This window comes from Malurus melanocephalus, unplaced genomic scaffold (assembly GCF_030028575.1).
Source record: "Malurus melanocephalus ecotype Western Australia unplaced genomic scaffold, MMel_1.1 scaffold_54, whole genome shotgun sequence".
Classification (NCBI taxonomy): domain Eukaryota; kingdom Metazoa; phylum Chordata; class Aves; order Passeriformes; family Maluridae; genus Malurus; species Malurus melanocephalus.
In genome coordinates, this window is record NW_026623286.1 from 3,084,219 (window position 1) to 3,099,917 (window position 15,699).

Here is a 15,699-nt window from a genome sequence, read left to right on the forward strand (position 1 = left end):
GCCGCGTTTCCAGCCGGAGCGCTTTCCCCGCGGACCGTTGGCGGCGGGCGGAAGCGGAAGCGGAAGCGGGGCACGGTTGGCGGCGGACCGGAAGCGGGCGGGCGGCGCGATGGCGGGGCTGTCGGTGCGAGACCCCGCCGTGGATCGCTCCCTGCGCTCCGTGTTCGGTGAGGCCGCGGGCGGGACCGCCACTGCAGGGGGAAGGGACAGGGACAGGGACAGGGGCGGGAAGGAGCCGGGGGGCGGTGGGTTTCCCCCTCGCCTCGGGGCCGGTACCCGCCGCGCTGACCGGCGGCACCGTCTGTCTCCGCAGTGGGGAACATCCCGTACGAGGCCACGGAGGAGCAGCTGAAGGACATTTTCTCGGAGGTTGGGCCCGTGGTCAGCTTTAGGTGAGAGCGGCCGCCGGCCTCCCCCGGGTTCCCTGCTGGGCGGGCTCTGCGGAGCCGCCTTGGAACGGGAAATCCTAAATCCTGGGAAAGATCTTTAAAAACATCCAGCCCGGCCGTTGTGTCGGCACTGCCAGCCCGCCGTGTCTCCTAGTGCCACATGCACACACCTTTTGAACATTTCCAGGGATGGTGGCTCCACCGCTGCCTGTTCTAATGCTTGAGAACTGCTTTGGCCAATAAATTCTGCTAATATCCCATCCAAACCTCCCCTGGGCCCCTTTGAGGCTATTTCCTCACACAGAGCAGTGCAGGGTCTGCAGGGCTTGTGCGGCTGTGCCAGCTGTGCCAGCTGTGCTCGGGGCACACTCTGTGCCAGGGTCAGCTGGACATGAAGCACAATGCCCCGAGCAGAGCAGATGGACRTGGGCACTCAGTTCTGGGCTGGAGAAACACCCTGCTGTGGCTGCTCAGGTCCTGGTCGGGCTGTGTGCTCCCCATTCCCACCCCAGTGCCTCTCAGGGTGTTTTCTACACTTGCACCAGGCCCTGGAGAGCTCTCAGCTGGAGTTTGGGGGTTCCAGGAGCAGCCAGTCCCATCCTATGCCTCATGGCAGGTACAGAGCTGGCACTGGTGGGCTTTGTGCACAGCTCAGCTTTGGGAACACCCATCCCAAGAGTCAGGAGCCCCTTAGGCTCTGGCTTAGGCCCGGCTGTTGTGTGCCATGGCCTGACTGTGGAGCTCTTGCTGTGCTCCCAGCGCTCTGCTGGCTGTACCCCCCTGTCCCCTCTGAGGGCTGGAGCCRTGGGCACWGCTGCACAGCTCAGCAGCTCCTCTGGTTGCTGTGCAGGCTGGTGTAYGACAGGGAGACGGGCAAGCCCAAGGGCTATGGCTTCTGCGAGTACCAGGACCAGGAGACGGCGCTCAGCGCCATGCGCAACCTCAACGGGCGCGAGTTCAGCGGCAGAGCCCTGCGCGTCGACAACGCCGCCAGCGAGAAGAACAAGGAGGAGCTCAAGAGTGAGTCGGGCTTTGGGGGAGCCCTGCTGGGCCTGGCTTTGGCAGCGCCACAGGGCGTGTCTGTTCTGACCTTCTCTGAGAGGGGTTCAGAGAGTTGCCCAGAGGGATGCAGGGGCCCATCTCTGTGTTTTCACTCCCTGATGATAACAGAATCACAGAATTGTTCGGGTTGGAAAAGGTTTCTAAAGATCATGGAGTCTGACCTTTGACCAAACACCATTGTGTCAATTTGACTGGGGCACTGAATGCCACATCCAGTCTTTACTTAGACACTTCCAGGGACAGTGACTCCACAGCCTCYCTATTCCAATGCCTAACCACCCCTTCTGTGAAGAAATTCCTCCTAATAGCTCCCTCTTTTCATTGCCTCCTTTTCCTGATGTCTGGTGCTCCCCTCCTGATGAGCCCCTTTCACACGCACGCTGGTTGTGTCGCTGTACGAGGTCACCAACTSTGTTGCAGGCTTGGGCACAGGTGCMCCCATCATAGAGTCACCCTATGGGGACCCTGTCAACCCTGAGGACGCCCCAGAGTCCATCAGCCGGGCAGTGGCCAGCCTGCCMCCCGAGCAGATGTTTGAGCTGATGAAGCAGATGAAGGTGAGTGCAGGAAGGCCGTGCTCCCTGTGTCCACACCCTCCCAGCCCCGTCACGCCTTGTTGGAGCTCTGATCCGTGCCTGTTTTCCCAGCTGTGTGTCCAGAACAGCCCCCAGGAAGCCAGGAACATGCTGCTCCAGAATCCCCAGCTGGCTTATGCKCTGCTGCAGGCCCAGGTGGTCATGAGGATCGTGGACCCGGAGATCGCGCTGGTTTGTCCCTTGCTGCTCCTCGGGGTTGGGAGGATGTTGGTGACAGTCTTTGTGGAGCAGGACTGGAAAAGAACCCCTTTGTCCTCCTTCCACCCTTAGAAAATCCTGCATCGCCAGACCAGCGTTCCTCCTCTGATCCCAGGCAACCAGCAGCCGGTGCCAGGACCAGGGCCTGGGCCAGGACCGGGGCCTGGGCCGGGGCCCAACGCACAGCTGAACCCGCAGAGCACCCCCTCGTCCCAGCCACAGCCCATAGTAAGAGCCTGCATAACCCCTGAACTGTGCAGGAGAGAGGGGCAGTGCCAGCTCCAGCTCCAGCAGCTGGGCCACGTGCCTGGTGTTGGGCTGTCCCTGAGATCAGTGTCTCTCCCGGGCAGGGCGGGATGCACGTCAACGGCGCTCCTCCTCTGATGCAGCCGCCCATGCAGGGAGGAGTGCCAGCCCCAGGACAGATGGCAGCCCCTGTGCAGGGTCCAGGCCCTGGCCCCATGGCTCCAGGAGGTGAGTTTGGGCCATGCCACCCCGCCCGTGGGCACACTGGTCCTGCAGACACCCCCCTCTGCCTTCCCCCTAACCAGAGGGCTTGGCCCCATGAGAACACACGGAACCCTGTAATGTACATTGTGGTTGTGCTGCTGCAGAGGTGGGCTGCAAAGTTGGATTATCCCTGGGGAGAACCAACWCCAAAGGAATAGACCTCCAGATGCTCCCCCAGGAGCTGGGAGCGAGAAGGTATTTGGGGCCAAAGGAACGGGTTAGTTGTCAGGGATGGCTGAGGAGGGCTCTGTTCTCTGCCTGTCCCCTCTCAGGTGGGATTCAGCTGCAGGTTGGGGTGCTGGGTGCAGGGCCTGTCCCCTTGGAGCGTGGACAAGGTAAAACAGAGCTGTGTAGTGCTGTGTGGTGTGAGCCTGGCTGCAGTGAGCCGTGCTGTGCCCCAGCCCCCTGCAGCCTGGCTGTACCCAGCCCCAGGGCTGTGCCCGGGTTCCTTCACTGAGGCACGAGGCTGTGGTAGCCCCTGGCTCCCAGGACTCAGCCCACGCCCCGATTGGCTCCCAGCTCGTTCTGTGCCGCGTTGTGCAGTCGCGCCCTGGAAGCCAGGAGTGCTGCCTGTCCCCGCCGAGCAGGATACGCCTGTGTTTTCCGCCTCTGCGAGCCCCGTCTGTCCCTGTGCTTGTGCGGGCAGGCAGAGCTTGCTCTTCTCCTCCCTGTCCTGCTCCTTTGCCGCCTGGGTGCTGGGGAGCAGCTGCTGCAGCCCCGCGTCCGCCGCTCCGTGCCCGGCAGAGGGAGCTGGGTCTCCGTTCTGCTTTGAGGCTTGGCAGGGATTTCCCGGAGAGTGGCGCCTCGGCTTTCCCTGCGCAGGCACGGTCTGTAGGGCCCAGCCCCGGGCCCGGTTCCTTTCGGTTCACGTGTTGCACACCCAGGTTAGCACGGTCCAGGTGTTCCTGYTCTCCCAGGAACAGCGCATGCAGACACGCCTGACACCTCTGTTGCCTTGACTTGTATCTTAGGCCTTGTTTCAGCAACATGRCAAACCTAGTCTGAGATCCTTTGGCCTTAGGGTCGGCTGACTCTCATTTCTTTGGGGTGGGCACTGTTTTCCTGAAAGCAACCTGGTAGTTCTTGGCACCGGAAAGGGTTTGGAGAGCAGAAGGTGGCAGTGCGTTGTGGGGCCAGCGTGGCCCCACGGAATGCCATGTCTCTTGGTAGGATGTCTTCTTTCCCTGCCTTTCTCTTTGAGTGACAGAAGGACTGTGCCACGCTGGCTGTCCTGCCTGTGGTGACAAAGGTGGTTTTATTGGAAGAGATTGATAAAGCCAGACTTGCAGCATCTTCTCTGTAGGTTTTCCTGGGGACTTCAGGGAGCATGATCGTGCAGGCAGCACTGTCCCCAAAGCCGGTGCATGTGTGCATACACTATTTACGTGTCTGCTCTTTCCCTCTTTTCCTGCTGCTTGCCCAGGGAACCTGCAGCTCTCGCCCGTGGGACCTGCCAGGCCTGCATCTATCGAACGTGTTCAAGGTATCCCGGCACCCGCCAGCTCCCTCTTCCCACGGAGCTCTTTGTGGAGTGTGCAGAGAGCAGCTTTCACCCCGCTGTTCTCAGGGCCAGGGACTGCCATGTGACTCCTTGTAGCCTGACAGCATTAGGAGGAGGAGGAGGCAGGATTTCCTCTAGGGCTACAGGCGAGAACAGGCTAGAACCGTGCACGGAACCTCCAGTGGAAAAGGAGAGCATGTTTGGAAAGGGCTTTTGCCTAAGATCCAGCCCCCTTTGACGCTGCACTTTCAGGAGTCTTCCAGGTCTTGCTTTGCTCYTGGCTGTCAGCAGGGTGTTGTTGCCCAGGCTTGTAGGGATTGCCATGGGGGTGCCCATGCTTGGCTTGGCCCCGGTGCTGTAAGGAACCTGAGATAGAACCAGAGAGGAAAAAGAGAGGAATAAAATTGGCAGCCAGGGAAGGGGCTTCGGTGTGCTCCAGCCTTGGGTGCAGGGCTGCGGCCCCAGCAGACAGCTCGGCTCAGGGGAGCAGCGTGGCTGCCCCACGCCCGGCCCGAGAGTGCCGGGACAGTCTTGGCACGGCACTGGTCATGCAGATCCTCACGAGTTCTTGTGTGTCTCCCTGGCAGTGCCCATGCCAGACCCGAGGGCCCCTATGCAGCGTGGACCTCTACCTGCTAGTGGCCCGCCACCCCGAGGCCTTTTGGGAGATGCCCCGAATGACCCTCGCGGAGGGACCCTGCTCTCAGTCACTGGAGAAGTGGAGCCCAGGTGAGGGGAGAGGGAAGGAGAGGAGCCCTTGGCACTGTCCCCTGCCCAAGGGGAACCTCTCGCTGAGGACAGGGATGGCACCAGCCTTCCGGGAGTCACTGCTGCCTGGTCAGAGGCCTGTGTGCTGCCGAGCGTGGGGGCCGGTCCGTTTCCCCGGGGAAGGGCTATCCCCGGGGTGATGGCAGCTGCCCTGTGGCATGGGGCCACCAGCACCCATCCCTGTGCCAGCCTCATCCTCCTCCCCTGTGGCCGGCTTCGGGGGCAATCCCAGCGCTCTGCCCAGACCGTGCCAAGCCAGCGTCTGATTCACACTCTCTCGCTTTTTCTCCTCCTCCTGCTTTGCTCTCCTCGTCTCTCTGCGTCAGAGGTTACCTTGGGCCGCCCCACCAGGGAGCCCCTATGCACCATATGCCTGGTCATGACAGCCGTGGCCCCCCCCATGAGATGAGGGGGGGACCCATGGGAGAACCCCGACCACTGATGGGAGAGCCGCGGGGGCCCTTGATGGATGCTCGAGGTGAGAGAGGGGGCATGAAATACTGGGTGGCGTGGAGCGTGCAGGCAAGAAGTGAGAGCGGAGCCGGCTGCCCCGACCCAAGGCGTAGGAAGGGGGTTTGGGCAGTGAAATGACTGACTCCAGGCGAGGAGGGACAGTCCCAGGGTGCAAGGGACTTTCTCCAGGCATGTCCCCTCTGCCCCAGCCCCGCACCTTTTGGGTGCTTGCTAGSCCCCAGACGAGGAGGCAATGGGCTCACTGGCACAGTCCCTGCAGCGCCACTTCCATCAGGAGCTGACCTTGTGTTTCCTCCGCAGTTGGCAGAGACCCGCGGGGATTGGAGCCGCGAGGATTGGAGCCACGTGGGCTGGAGCCGCGGGTGATGGAGGCAAGAGGCCTGGAGCCGCGGGTGCTGGAGCCACGGGTGCTGGAGGCCAGGGCCATGGAGGCCAGGGTGCTGGAGCCMCGGGGCCTGGAGCCTCGAGGGCCCGGGCCCAACCCGCGTGGCCCCATGCCTGGTGGGATACAGGGTCCTGGGCCACTGAACATGGGAGCCACTGGCCCGCAGGGGCCGCGCCAGGTACACACATCTCTGCTCAGCTGCTCGGGCACCAAGGGCATCCTCTAGCCTGGGGCTGGGGGGGGTTTCCCACAGAGCAGCAGCTCTGGGAAGCACCAGGCCTTTGTCTCTGGCTCTTAGGGGTGAGGGTGACTGTCCATTTCCCCAGGCACTGCCCAATTGCTGGGGACAAAGCTCAGGCCTTTCTCTGCCTCTTCCTGAGGCACAGAAAGTAGCACAGGAGCTGGAGGGAGAGGAGAGCTTGAGATGCCCTCAAGCTGTGATGGCATCTATCTGGTCTTCTGCTTTATGTTCCTGGATTTGTATGCCTGAGTCCAGAGACCCCTCAGTCCTTAACTCCTCTTTTACTCGCACAGGTTCCTAACATGGCTGGGGCAGGCATGCAGGGAGGAGGCATTCCTGGGGCAGGAGTCCAAGGAGCTGGTCAGCCTGGAGGCTTTAGCCCTGGACAGAGCCAGGTCACCCCCCAGGATCACGAGAAGGTGAGAGAACAAAAGGGAAAGAGTGAGACAGGAGGAGCAGCACTTCTTGTGTGCCTTTGTGTGGTGGGGACAGCCCATCCCTGGCTTTGGTAGGCTGTGGCTGCTCTGGCAGGGCACATGTCTGACTGCTCTTACCCCACAGGCAGCGCTGATCATGCAAGTCCTGCAGCTGACAGCAGACCAGATCGCCATGCTGCCCCCAGAGCAGCGGCAGAGCATTCTCATTCTGAAGGAGCAAATCCAGAAATCCACGGGGGCACCCTGACAGGTAATGTCCTTAACCCAGTCTTACCCTGTGCCTGTTGCCCTCCAGTGAATCAGAACTGCCCAGGATGGGACTCTGACCTGCTSCTCTCTGTGCCAGGCTCACYMYCCTCYCCTTCTTTCAGGCAGGCACATGATGGAGATGCCATGTGCCTGGACAGCAGTGATGCTCCATGGCTGCTGCTTCCCATYGCCTCCTGAGCTGATGCTGCATTTTGGGAGAGGTTGTGTCACCCTCAAGAGGCTTTCTCCTCCAGTTCATCCTTTTTTTTGTTTTCTGTGTATATTTTATGATGTTTGAAATAAAGTGGGAGGAGGGTTTGAGTAAATCCATGTCCCTGGCTGCCTTGTTTGGTCTCTCATGGAGGCCAGAGTGGGCCTGTTGGGTTCTGGGAGCAGTGTGGGCTGGCTCCAGTCTTGCCCAGACCAYTTGCCCTCTTCCCTTCTGCCCACACCAGAGCAAGAGCCAGTCATGGAATTTCTTGTGCTGTGCTGTTTACAGGGGTCCAGGGGAAGGGCAGGACAGACAGCTTGGCTTTCTCTCCCTGCTGGCTGGGCAGGAAGGGCTCTGTATCCGATTGCAGGATCGTTTACCATGCCAGCCTGCCCGGGGAGCTGTGTTTTCCCTCTTGGCATACACTGAAGCAGAGCTAGGCAGGAGCTGAGCTGGRTGCTGGGTGCAGGCCGGCTCTGGGGTGCCCCTGCAGAGGGGTGTCTGACCCTGCACCCCAGAGRGGTTGCTATCCATCAGCCCTTTTATTGCAGCCCTACAAGAGGGCAGAGCACAGGCTCCTTTGGACCTGCACAGCAGAGTCACCGTGGAGCCTTTCATTACAAAGAAAAGAAAGTTTAATTTATACAAAGGATTGTGTAAACTCAGAGGGGCACGTTTGGCCCCGGATGCCTGTGTGGGTGTGCATGTCCCATCCCCATCCCRTGGTTCTGCCCAACCTGCTGGGCTCCTGCTGCTCTGGCAGCATCCTTGTGGCCCCTGTCTCTGGTTTCTCAGAGAGGGGATTCTGGAGCTACAGGCACAGTTGCTCCATGAGGATGCTTTGTACACCAGGACAGCCTGGCAGCAGTCTATGAACATGGAATTTCTCATTAAGAAGCAGGACCTTGCTGTGCCTTGCTTGTCTTCAGTGTGTGCACAGATGTTTACCCCAGCCTTGCTTTAGAAAGGGTTGAGGCAATACAGTCAAGGTCCCTGCCTGCTGCAGCCTCAGCCTCGCTGCCACTTAGAAGTTTTCCTTGTTGAAGTAGAATTTGACCTTCCTGGGGTCCAGRCTGGAGTGTTGGTGACAAGATTTCTGCAGGCTCTTTGCCAGGGCCTCCGGCCCACAGAGGAACACACCGACCACTGACCTGCAAACAGCACGGGAATGTCAGTGCCAGGTGGCAGCTCAGGAAAAAGGGATTTAAAAGCTCTTTGGGTTCCATGCAGGGGATAGCACACCTCTCCCAAAGCCAGCCCAGTGCCTGAGTGCCAGGCTGGAAGGGGTGCCTCCAGCTCCAACACCCCRAATTCCCTGCTCAGCTCTCACCTGGGGTGGGCTGCAGCCACCGCTGCAAACTCCGTGTTCCACATGGGCCGCCCGAAGATGGTTTTGTGCCTGAGGCCCGTCACTGTGTCCGTAGCAGTGTCAAAGTGCAGCGCCACGTTGTTGGCCTGGCAGGGCAGGGAGGGTGAGGACCCCCAGCATCACCCGTGAGTCCCCCTGCAGTCCCTCACCGTGGAGAAGCATCCACTGCYGACCCCACCAAACACCATGCCTGGACTACAAAGCCATTGTCCTGCTTGCCCTGCCCTTGCTGCCCAGCGTGGCCACCCTGTGTCCCCTCTTGGCAGCCGTGCCAGCCCGTGGTTGACTCACAATGCTGGTGTCCCAGCCCGTGAGGAACAGGCGGTAGGTGAGGAAGTCTGCCTTGCCCGACTCAGCCATCTTCTGCTCCAGYGAGGCCAGCAGGTCGTTGAACCAGGCAAAGGCTCCTGTGTCCCGGCACAGCCAGTAGAAATAGATCTGGGATGCAGGGGGAGAGGAACTGCTCAAGGTGGAGCAGAGCTGGACAGAGAAACCCACAGCTGCTCCCACAGGACACTCTGTACCTTCTTGGTTTTGAGGGTCTGGTCAGCCTGCTGGAACTTGTACCAGATGGACTTGAGGATGGAGGCAAAGGGGGTGACACCGATGCCCGCTCCCACCAGCATGGCCACCTCGTACTGGAACACGTCCTCGCTGGCCGTGCCAAAGGGACCGTCCACCTCGATCCTGGCCAAGGCAGGGTCTGGGTCAGAGGCATGGCCTCCCCAAATCCCCGGCCTGTTGGGGCACTCCCCAGCCTACCTGGGCATTTCCMGCTGGAAGGTGTTGATCAGACGCTCTGTCCAGTCGCCGGCCGCCCGGACGTGGATGGAGAAGAAATCCTCCTCGGGCGCAGAGGTGAGGGTGAAGGGGTGCCACTCCAGCGGGGAGATGGCGGGGCAGTTGACGAAGATGTACTGCCCCACCTCCATGCGGAATCCCTTCTTCTGCATCTGCAGCTCCAGCACGCGGGCGGGGTGCATGACCACCTGGGGCACGGGCAGGGCTCAGCGCCCAGCCTGGGGACTGGCCTCCCCACGGCCACCATGGCAGGCAGCTGTGACAAGAACAGGCTCCTGCTCCACCCACCTTGGTGACCACCACCTTCTGCTGCGCACGCCAGACCCGCAGGATCCGCTCAAAGACATAGAGGATTATGGGAGCGAGAACCCACTTCCAGGACTGTGGAGATGGACGAGAGCARAGGATTGGGACGGGCCAGGGCTGGAGAATTCCATGGCAAGGGAAGAGCTTCTCCCCCACAGCCGCCCTACCTCAGCCGGGATGCTCCCGAACTCGGGCTCTTTGCAGCAGTGGTGGGTGCAGTTCTGGTCCCGCTGCGTGAGGTACTCGGCRCACTGGTACGGGTGCACCTCTGCCATGCTCTGCTCTGTCTGCCCACGCACCAGCCCGCTGCAGGGAGCGAGGGATGAGCCCAGGGGCCAGCTCCTGCCCCCAGCCAGGGCTGAGCCACACTGCGTGAGCCCAGCTTGGCCAGCCCGCCCTGGGAATGGCAGTCCACAGCCCCACTGGACTCTCCCTGGGGCTGCCCCACCAGAGGTCTGCGGTCACTGCCCCTCGCTGCCCTGCCCGGAGCCTTACGCGATGCCGTGGATGACGAGGCCAGCAAAGTAGATGAGGAAGAGGTGGTGTGTGTACCAGAAGAGCTCAAAGTAGTTCCTGCGGATGAACTCGGTGGAGGACGTGACCATGAGGATGAGTGCCAGTGTGATGATCACCCCAGTCAGCCCCGGGATGGTGGTGAAAGCCACGTACTCGACGGTCTGCAGGGCACAGGGTGGGTTAGGGGAGCAGGGGATGGGTTCTGCTGGCTTGCTGGAGGCCGAGGCGGCGCTCACCGTGTGGTTGGAGTGGATGGGGTTCAGCCACTTGCTGCCCTGCAGGTGCATCTTGGACAGGACRGCGGGCAGGCTGCCATCCGTGGCCTGTTGGCTCTGGTTGTAGCGCTCCAGGTTGAAGAGGTGGGCGATGGTGTGCACAGCTGGACAGGGGACAGGCGGTCACCCCGCTGGCCATCCCCCCATCCCACTGCTGCCCCATCCCAGTGCAACACGGGGGTACCTGTGAGCAGGGCCAGCGCGTAGGCCACCAGCTTGTGGAAGGTGAGGTTGTGATCCAGCTGCTTCCGCAGCGTCCGCCTGCAGCACTGCAGGGACAGGCAGCGGTGTCAGGATGGGACAGGGACGGGGATGGGACAGGGACTGGGACAGGGACAGGGAGAGGGACAGGACAGGGACAGGAATGGGGACAGGCACAGGGACTGGGACAGGGACTGGGACAGGGACCGGGAGAGGGACAGGACAGGGACAGGAACAGCCACACGGGCTGTGCCACCACAGGACACTCACGGAGCAGGTCCCACGCAGGAAGGAGAGCAGGTTGCGGCACACGGGCAGCAGGATCAGCATGCTGTTGAAGTTGAGGCACTTGGCTGATGCTCGAGCCCAYGCCAAGGCGGACTGGGGACAAGAGAGGGGTGAGCACCACTGTGCTGTGGAATGGGTCAGCATGGGGCCAACCAGTGCCGAGCTGGGACTGAGGGGTGCCGGGCTGGCAACTGGGATGGAACAATTCTGGGGCTGGGAAGGGGACTGGGAAGGAGCTGGGAGAGGAGCGGGAAGGGGAGATGCTGGGCTGGGATCAGACAGGGATCGAGACAGGGACCAGCACGGTGCAATGCCAGGCCTGGGGGAGGGATGGAACGATGCTGGGCTGGAAGAGGATCGTGAAAGAGCATGAAAGTGCCATGGGATGCTACAGCCCCCACCCCACTGCAGCAGGGCCCCGAGGGGCAGGCAGGGTGCCCTGGGGGARCACCTTACCCCGAGGATGGCCCTGGTGTAGAAATAGCGCTCGTCACGGTCAAAGAACAGAAAGTAGTAGGTGAAGAGGAAGATGTTGATGCCCAGCCAGGCTGCCTGCAGGGGAAAGTCACAGCCTCGTGAGACCCTGTCCGGGGAGCCCCTCACGCTGCAGCAGAGGCTGTCAGGACAGCACATCCCCTCCTGTTTCCTTATGAGCTGTCCAGCCACRCACAGGGCTGGGACACCGGGCCAAAGGTGGGGAGAGGTGTGGAAGCCTTGCCAAATTACTGTCTTGTCACACAGAGCCCTGTGCATCAGCCATGCATGAGGAAGGAGGAAAAGCAGCAGCAGGCAACGCCCGTGTAACGGGAGAGAGGGCACGYCTGGGCCGTGGGGGGACATTCTGGGAGGACAGAGTTTCACAGRGAGCTGGCTCACCTGTCCCCACCGGCTGTCCCCTGCCTAATCCCACTGCRCCCACATTAACCCCTCTCACAGACACTGAATTTTTGCAGACATCCCGAAAAAAAAACCACCCTGCCTTGTATTTGGGTTTTGACTGTTTTCCTTTATAAATAGCTTAACTAAAATAGCCCAGCTGTCTGTAACCCCCACGTTCCCATGCTTTCACAGCTCCTCACACAGCGCTGAGCAGCTGATGGGTGCTGGCCAGGCGAGCCCTGTCACCCCAGAGATGCTGCAGCACGGCAGATGGTCCCGACGGTGCCACGGGTTCTCACAGGATCCTCCTCCTCCTCCGCAAGGGGAGAAGAGACACGCGGGATGCTCCCCGCCAAAGCGGCTGGGCAAAGCAGCAGCATTTCCCAGGACCCGCATTCCCCTGAGCTGTGTTTTCCCCAATAGCTCCGTTTCCCAAAGCCCGTCCCTCCCCGGCTGCCGGGAGCGCGGATTGGCGGCGCACAGGGGATGCTCGTGTGTCCGCACAGCCCAAAACGGGGCAGCCCATCATCCCAGCTCCCCCCGAGCCCCCCGGGCAGCCCCCAGCCCCAGCTCACGATGACGGCTGCCGAGAACCAGTGGTTGACCAGCCAGTTGCCCATGGTCCGCGCCGCTCCTGCCGCTGCCGCCCGCGCCCGYCCCGCCGCTTTATGGAGGCAGCGGGCGGTGTGACAGTCCCGCTGCGGGAGCGGAACGGCGCCCCGGGACTTTCCCCCGAGGAGCCTTTAAGGAAATGCTGGTGGTTTCAAAGGCCGCCTTCCAGGAAGGCAGGGCTGACCCCATGGAACACCGAAACCAGATCCCCGTGCTGGCCAGGGTCCCCCCATGAGAGGTCCCCGTGGCCCCAGGGCTGGGTGGCACAGGGTGTCCGGCTGCTCCTAGTGAGGTTTTGCAATCTTTGAGGACAAAAATGGGCGTTTTTGTAAGGTAGGAATTTCCCGGGAAGGAGTTGCAGAGGATCCATCCCGTGCTGGCTCAACAGCTCTGTTTTCCCTGGCCTCCCTCGCCAGCCCCCACTGCTGTTTTTTGCAGGAAAACACCAACACAAGAGAAGTATCCTGGGGTCACAGTGCTGCACTGGGATCCAGCCCGGGCATCCATTACAGGCCGGGAGATTTTAGACCAAGCATCAGTGGGGCTGCACCTCCACAGAYACCCCAGGGGAGAGGAGCATTCTCAGTCCAGCACCCAAACTGAGCTGAACCCAAAAATGGGTGTTGGGAGGGGGGGGGTTCACATTCCTGGTTTGGGGCCAGGGTGCCTGGGTACCATCAGCATCCCCACTGCTGTGCCAGCCACTCTTCCCCTTCTGCCTGTCCTCCACTGCAGCTCCCCAAGCTCTGGGGGATCCAGCTGGGAACAGAGCAGGTTCTGGGGCCCTGAGCCCGGAGGAACAGGTTGGGCAGGATTGCTGTGTGCTGGCATGCTGCTCTCGCTGGCCTGCAGCCATGTCGTGCTGACGGAAGCACAGGATGGGGCCAGCCCCCATCCCGCCGTGCTCCTCGATCTTACCAGCACCCTCGAGGGGCTCCCCCATCCCAAATCCCTGGCACAGCCCCATTTCGGTGCCTGTGAGGGAGAGGAGGGTTACGTGGACAGCAGGCGTGTGCACCCAGCCAGTCCCGGGGGACGRTCCCCACCCACCACGACAGTCACTGCCAGCACCCGGACACGCAGCCACAGCAAATGTTCTTTACTGTTCCAAACAGTCCCCACGACCCCCACGGTCCCCATGGCCCCCACAGTCCCCATGGTCCGAGGTCACCATGTGCACCACAGCAGGAGAGGGGTGTTGGGGAGCCCCAGGGGCTGAGTGGGCACCACGTGCCAGTGCCTGGTGGTCTGGGCACGCTGTAAGTCCTACAATCATACAATCGTAGAATGCTTTGGGTTGGAAGGGACCTCTAGAGGCCATCTAGTCCAGCTCTAGAGATGGGCAGGGACATCTTCTACTAGCCCAGGTTGCACAGAGCCCCATCCAGCCTGGCCTTGAATGTTTTCAGGGATGGGACATCCACCATTTCTCTGGGCAACATGTACCAGTGCCTCACCACCACCATTGTAAAAAACTTCCTCCTTCTGTCTAATCCAAACCAARCCTCCTTCACGTTCATTTGAGGGTCCTGGGCAGGCAAGCACACTCGTGTCCCCTGTCCCTGGGGATGCACTGGGACCTGCTGTCACTGCAGCACTTGGCCTGTGTCACGAGCATCCTGTGCTGCATGGAGCTGCCCGTGCCCATGTCCGTGGGTGTCAGGAGGAGCTGCTGCTCAGACGATGCTGTGCCTCACGCCGGGCTCGCAGGGCACCTCGAGGCACAGAGGGGTCCCTGGAGGGTGCCGGCGGCAGCACACGCAGTGCAGGAAATCAGCCACGTTGTGATGGAAGAGCTGGCGGCACGGGTGCAGGTACTGGAAGAAGATGAGCATGAAGTAGATGCCCAGGCAGTAGCCAACGAGCAGCTGCACCACCAGCAGYGGGGTGCAGACGTTCTCGTAGACATCAGTCTTGAAGAAGTACCAGAGGATGACGAGGGCCGTGTTCTCGGCCAGCCGGGCCACGTAGTACACAGCCAGGCGGCCCCAGTTCTGCGATTTGTCGATGAGGTCCCTGTCGGCCAGCTTGAGCTGCACGGCCGACCAGCAGAACATGTTGATGCTGGAGTAGAGCAGGGTGAAGGCGCACAGCACCACCACCGTGCCCAGGCGGCTGAAGTTCTTCTCSACGTTGTCGGGCAGGCGGCTGCCGCTGCGCCAGAACTGCACCCAGGGCAGGAAGAAAACCACCAGCAGGTTGGCCAGGGCGATGGGGATGATCCAGTGCTTGAAGACGGTGCTGAAGAGCACCAGGACGGCGATGCGGGTGGAGATCTCCAGGCTGCGCCACAGCACGATGCACAGGAAGGCCAGSGGCCGCAGCTGCACCTTGTAGTCATCGTACTTGACCTGGATGGCCAAGATGTTGCAGACCAACGCCCCGTAGGTGACTGACACCAGGCAGATGGCCATGAGCACAGCTGCAGAGGGAGAGAGCAGGGTCAGGCAGTGCTGGAGAGCTGGGCACAGCCAAGAGCCACACCACTGGAGCCCCAGAAGCGTCCCAAGAGCCAGCCCCATCTCAGGGCAGCAAAGACAAGGCCATTTGTWGGGAAAGCCAGCAGCTGCTCCCATTGAGCACAGCCAGGAACACCACRGAGGAAAATAGAAGAGTGCAGCTGGTCCCATCCATGCTGGCTGCCAGCTGAGGGGCTGAGCTGAGACAGTCCAGCTCGAGGGAATCACCCAAAACATCATTTGGTGTTTGCTGCCTGCACCAATTGCTAGAGCAGCACCAGGGCTCATCCTTCCTGTGCTGCTCCAATTCCCCAAAATGCCTTTGCAGGGGCTGGGGGCTATTAGGGGATTTCTGTGGGGCATCTCCTGTGCTTCCCTTCCCATGCAGCTGCTGTGGGCACAGATGACAGGGTCTGGGCTGCCAGCACTGCTGGGACAGCGGGTGGGTGAGGGCAGCTCCTTCACCCACGCTGAGATTGGAATGGCACAGGAGCACACCTGCGTGCTTGGCTCTGTACCACGCCAAAATGGAGTTCAAAGTTTGCTCTGGCGTATCCACCCCCGAGCACATAAACATCCTGGGAGCAGGCAAGGGAGCCTGGGAGTGGGAGTGCTGYGCTGGGAGCTCTGGCTGTTGGAAAATGTGCAGAAATAGATCCAATGGAGGGACTTCAGGGAAGCCAGAGCTTGTAGTTAGATGGAAAAAATTGAATGGAAACTGGAACAGGCTAGGGCAGGGACCTGACACTTTTATAGGACRTGGCACCAGGTGGATGGCAGGTTTCTGCAGGGCACATATCCACAAGCACGGGGCTGGGAGCAGAGCCTGGCACCTCAGTCATGGCCTGCCCTTCCCACTTGGCATCACCACAAGCAGGAAAGCAGAGACCTGATGAATGCCCAACTTCTGCGGGTTGGATTCCACGTTTAGGGGAGCCCAGTGGAAGTTGTGTCCCCAGGAATGACATTTTG

General features: G+C 61.1%; 3 protein-coding genes across 7 annotated transcripts in view; 1 reads left to right on the forward strand and 2 right to left on the reverse strand.

The window, feature by feature from the left end:
- Window positions 1–55: 55 nt before the first annotated feature.
- CSTF2 (cleavage stimulation factor subunit 2) lies at window positions 56–7,136 on the forward strand. Of its 4 annotated transcripts, none has more exons than XM_057365579.1 (14): window positions 56–167; window positions 314–392; window positions 1,240–1,409; window positions 1,872–2,008; window positions 2,099–2,218; window positions 2,318–2,473; window positions 2,596–2,719; window positions 4,179–4,238; window positions 4,844–4,985; window positions 5,351–5,502; window positions 5,799–6,061; window positions 6,418–6,543; window positions 6,686–6,811; window positions 6,933–7,136. In XM_057365579.1, exons 1-13 carry the CDS (start codon window positions 110–112, stop codon window positions 6,806–6,808), a joined length of 1,710 nt encoding a protein of 569 aa, XP_057221562.1. In that variant the 5' UTR covers window positions 56–109; the 3' UTR covers window positions 6,809–6,811; window positions 6,933–7,136. The 4 variants fall into 4 exon arrangements, with proteins under 4 accessions (XP_057221562.1, XP_057221563.1, XP_057221564.1 ...); XM_057365580.1 differs by having other exon boundaries at window positions 6,937–7,136; XM_057365581.1 differs by lacking the exon at window positions 4,179–4,238.
- Window positions 7,137–7,578: 442 nt separating this feature from the next.
- On the reverse strand, window positions 7,579–13,398 carry NOX1 (NADPH oxidase 1). 2 transcript variants are annotated; one of them, XM_057365584.1, is made up of 13 exons: window positions 12,232–13,398; window positions 11,234–11,329; window positions 10,760–10,870; window positions 10,473–10,557; window positions 10,250–10,392; window positions 9,993–10,174; window positions 9,665–9,803; window positions 9,480–9,572; window positions 9,153–9,379; window positions 8,915–9,077; window positions 8,682–8,828; window positions 8,352–8,476; window positions 7,594–8,172 (listed from the first exon to the last, which is right to left on the reverse strand). In XM_057365584.1, the coding sequence occupies exons 1-13, from the start codon at window positions 12,274–12,276 to the stop codon at window positions 8,046–8,048; spliced, it is 1,683 nt and encodes a 560-aa protein (XP_057221567.1). In that variant the 5' UTR covers window positions 12,277–13,398; the 3' UTR covers window positions 7,594–8,045. The 2 variants fall into 2 exon arrangements, with proteins under 2 accessions (XP_057221566.1, XP_057221567.1); XM_057365583.1 differs by having other exon boundaries at window positions 7,579–8,172; window positions 9,993–10,392.
- Window positions 13,399–13,426: 28 nt separating this feature from the next.
- XKRX (XK related X-linked) overlaps window positions 13,427–15,699 on the reverse strand; it is a 5,928-nt gene continuing 3,655 nt past the window's right edge. The window contains exon 3 of the mRNA XM_057365587.1: window positions 13,427–15,243. Coding sequence (XP_057221570.1) covers window positions 13,945–15,243 — 1,299 coding nt within the window. The 3' untranslated portion in view covers window positions 13,427–13,944. The remainder of the gene's footprint in view (window positions 15,244–15,699) is intronic.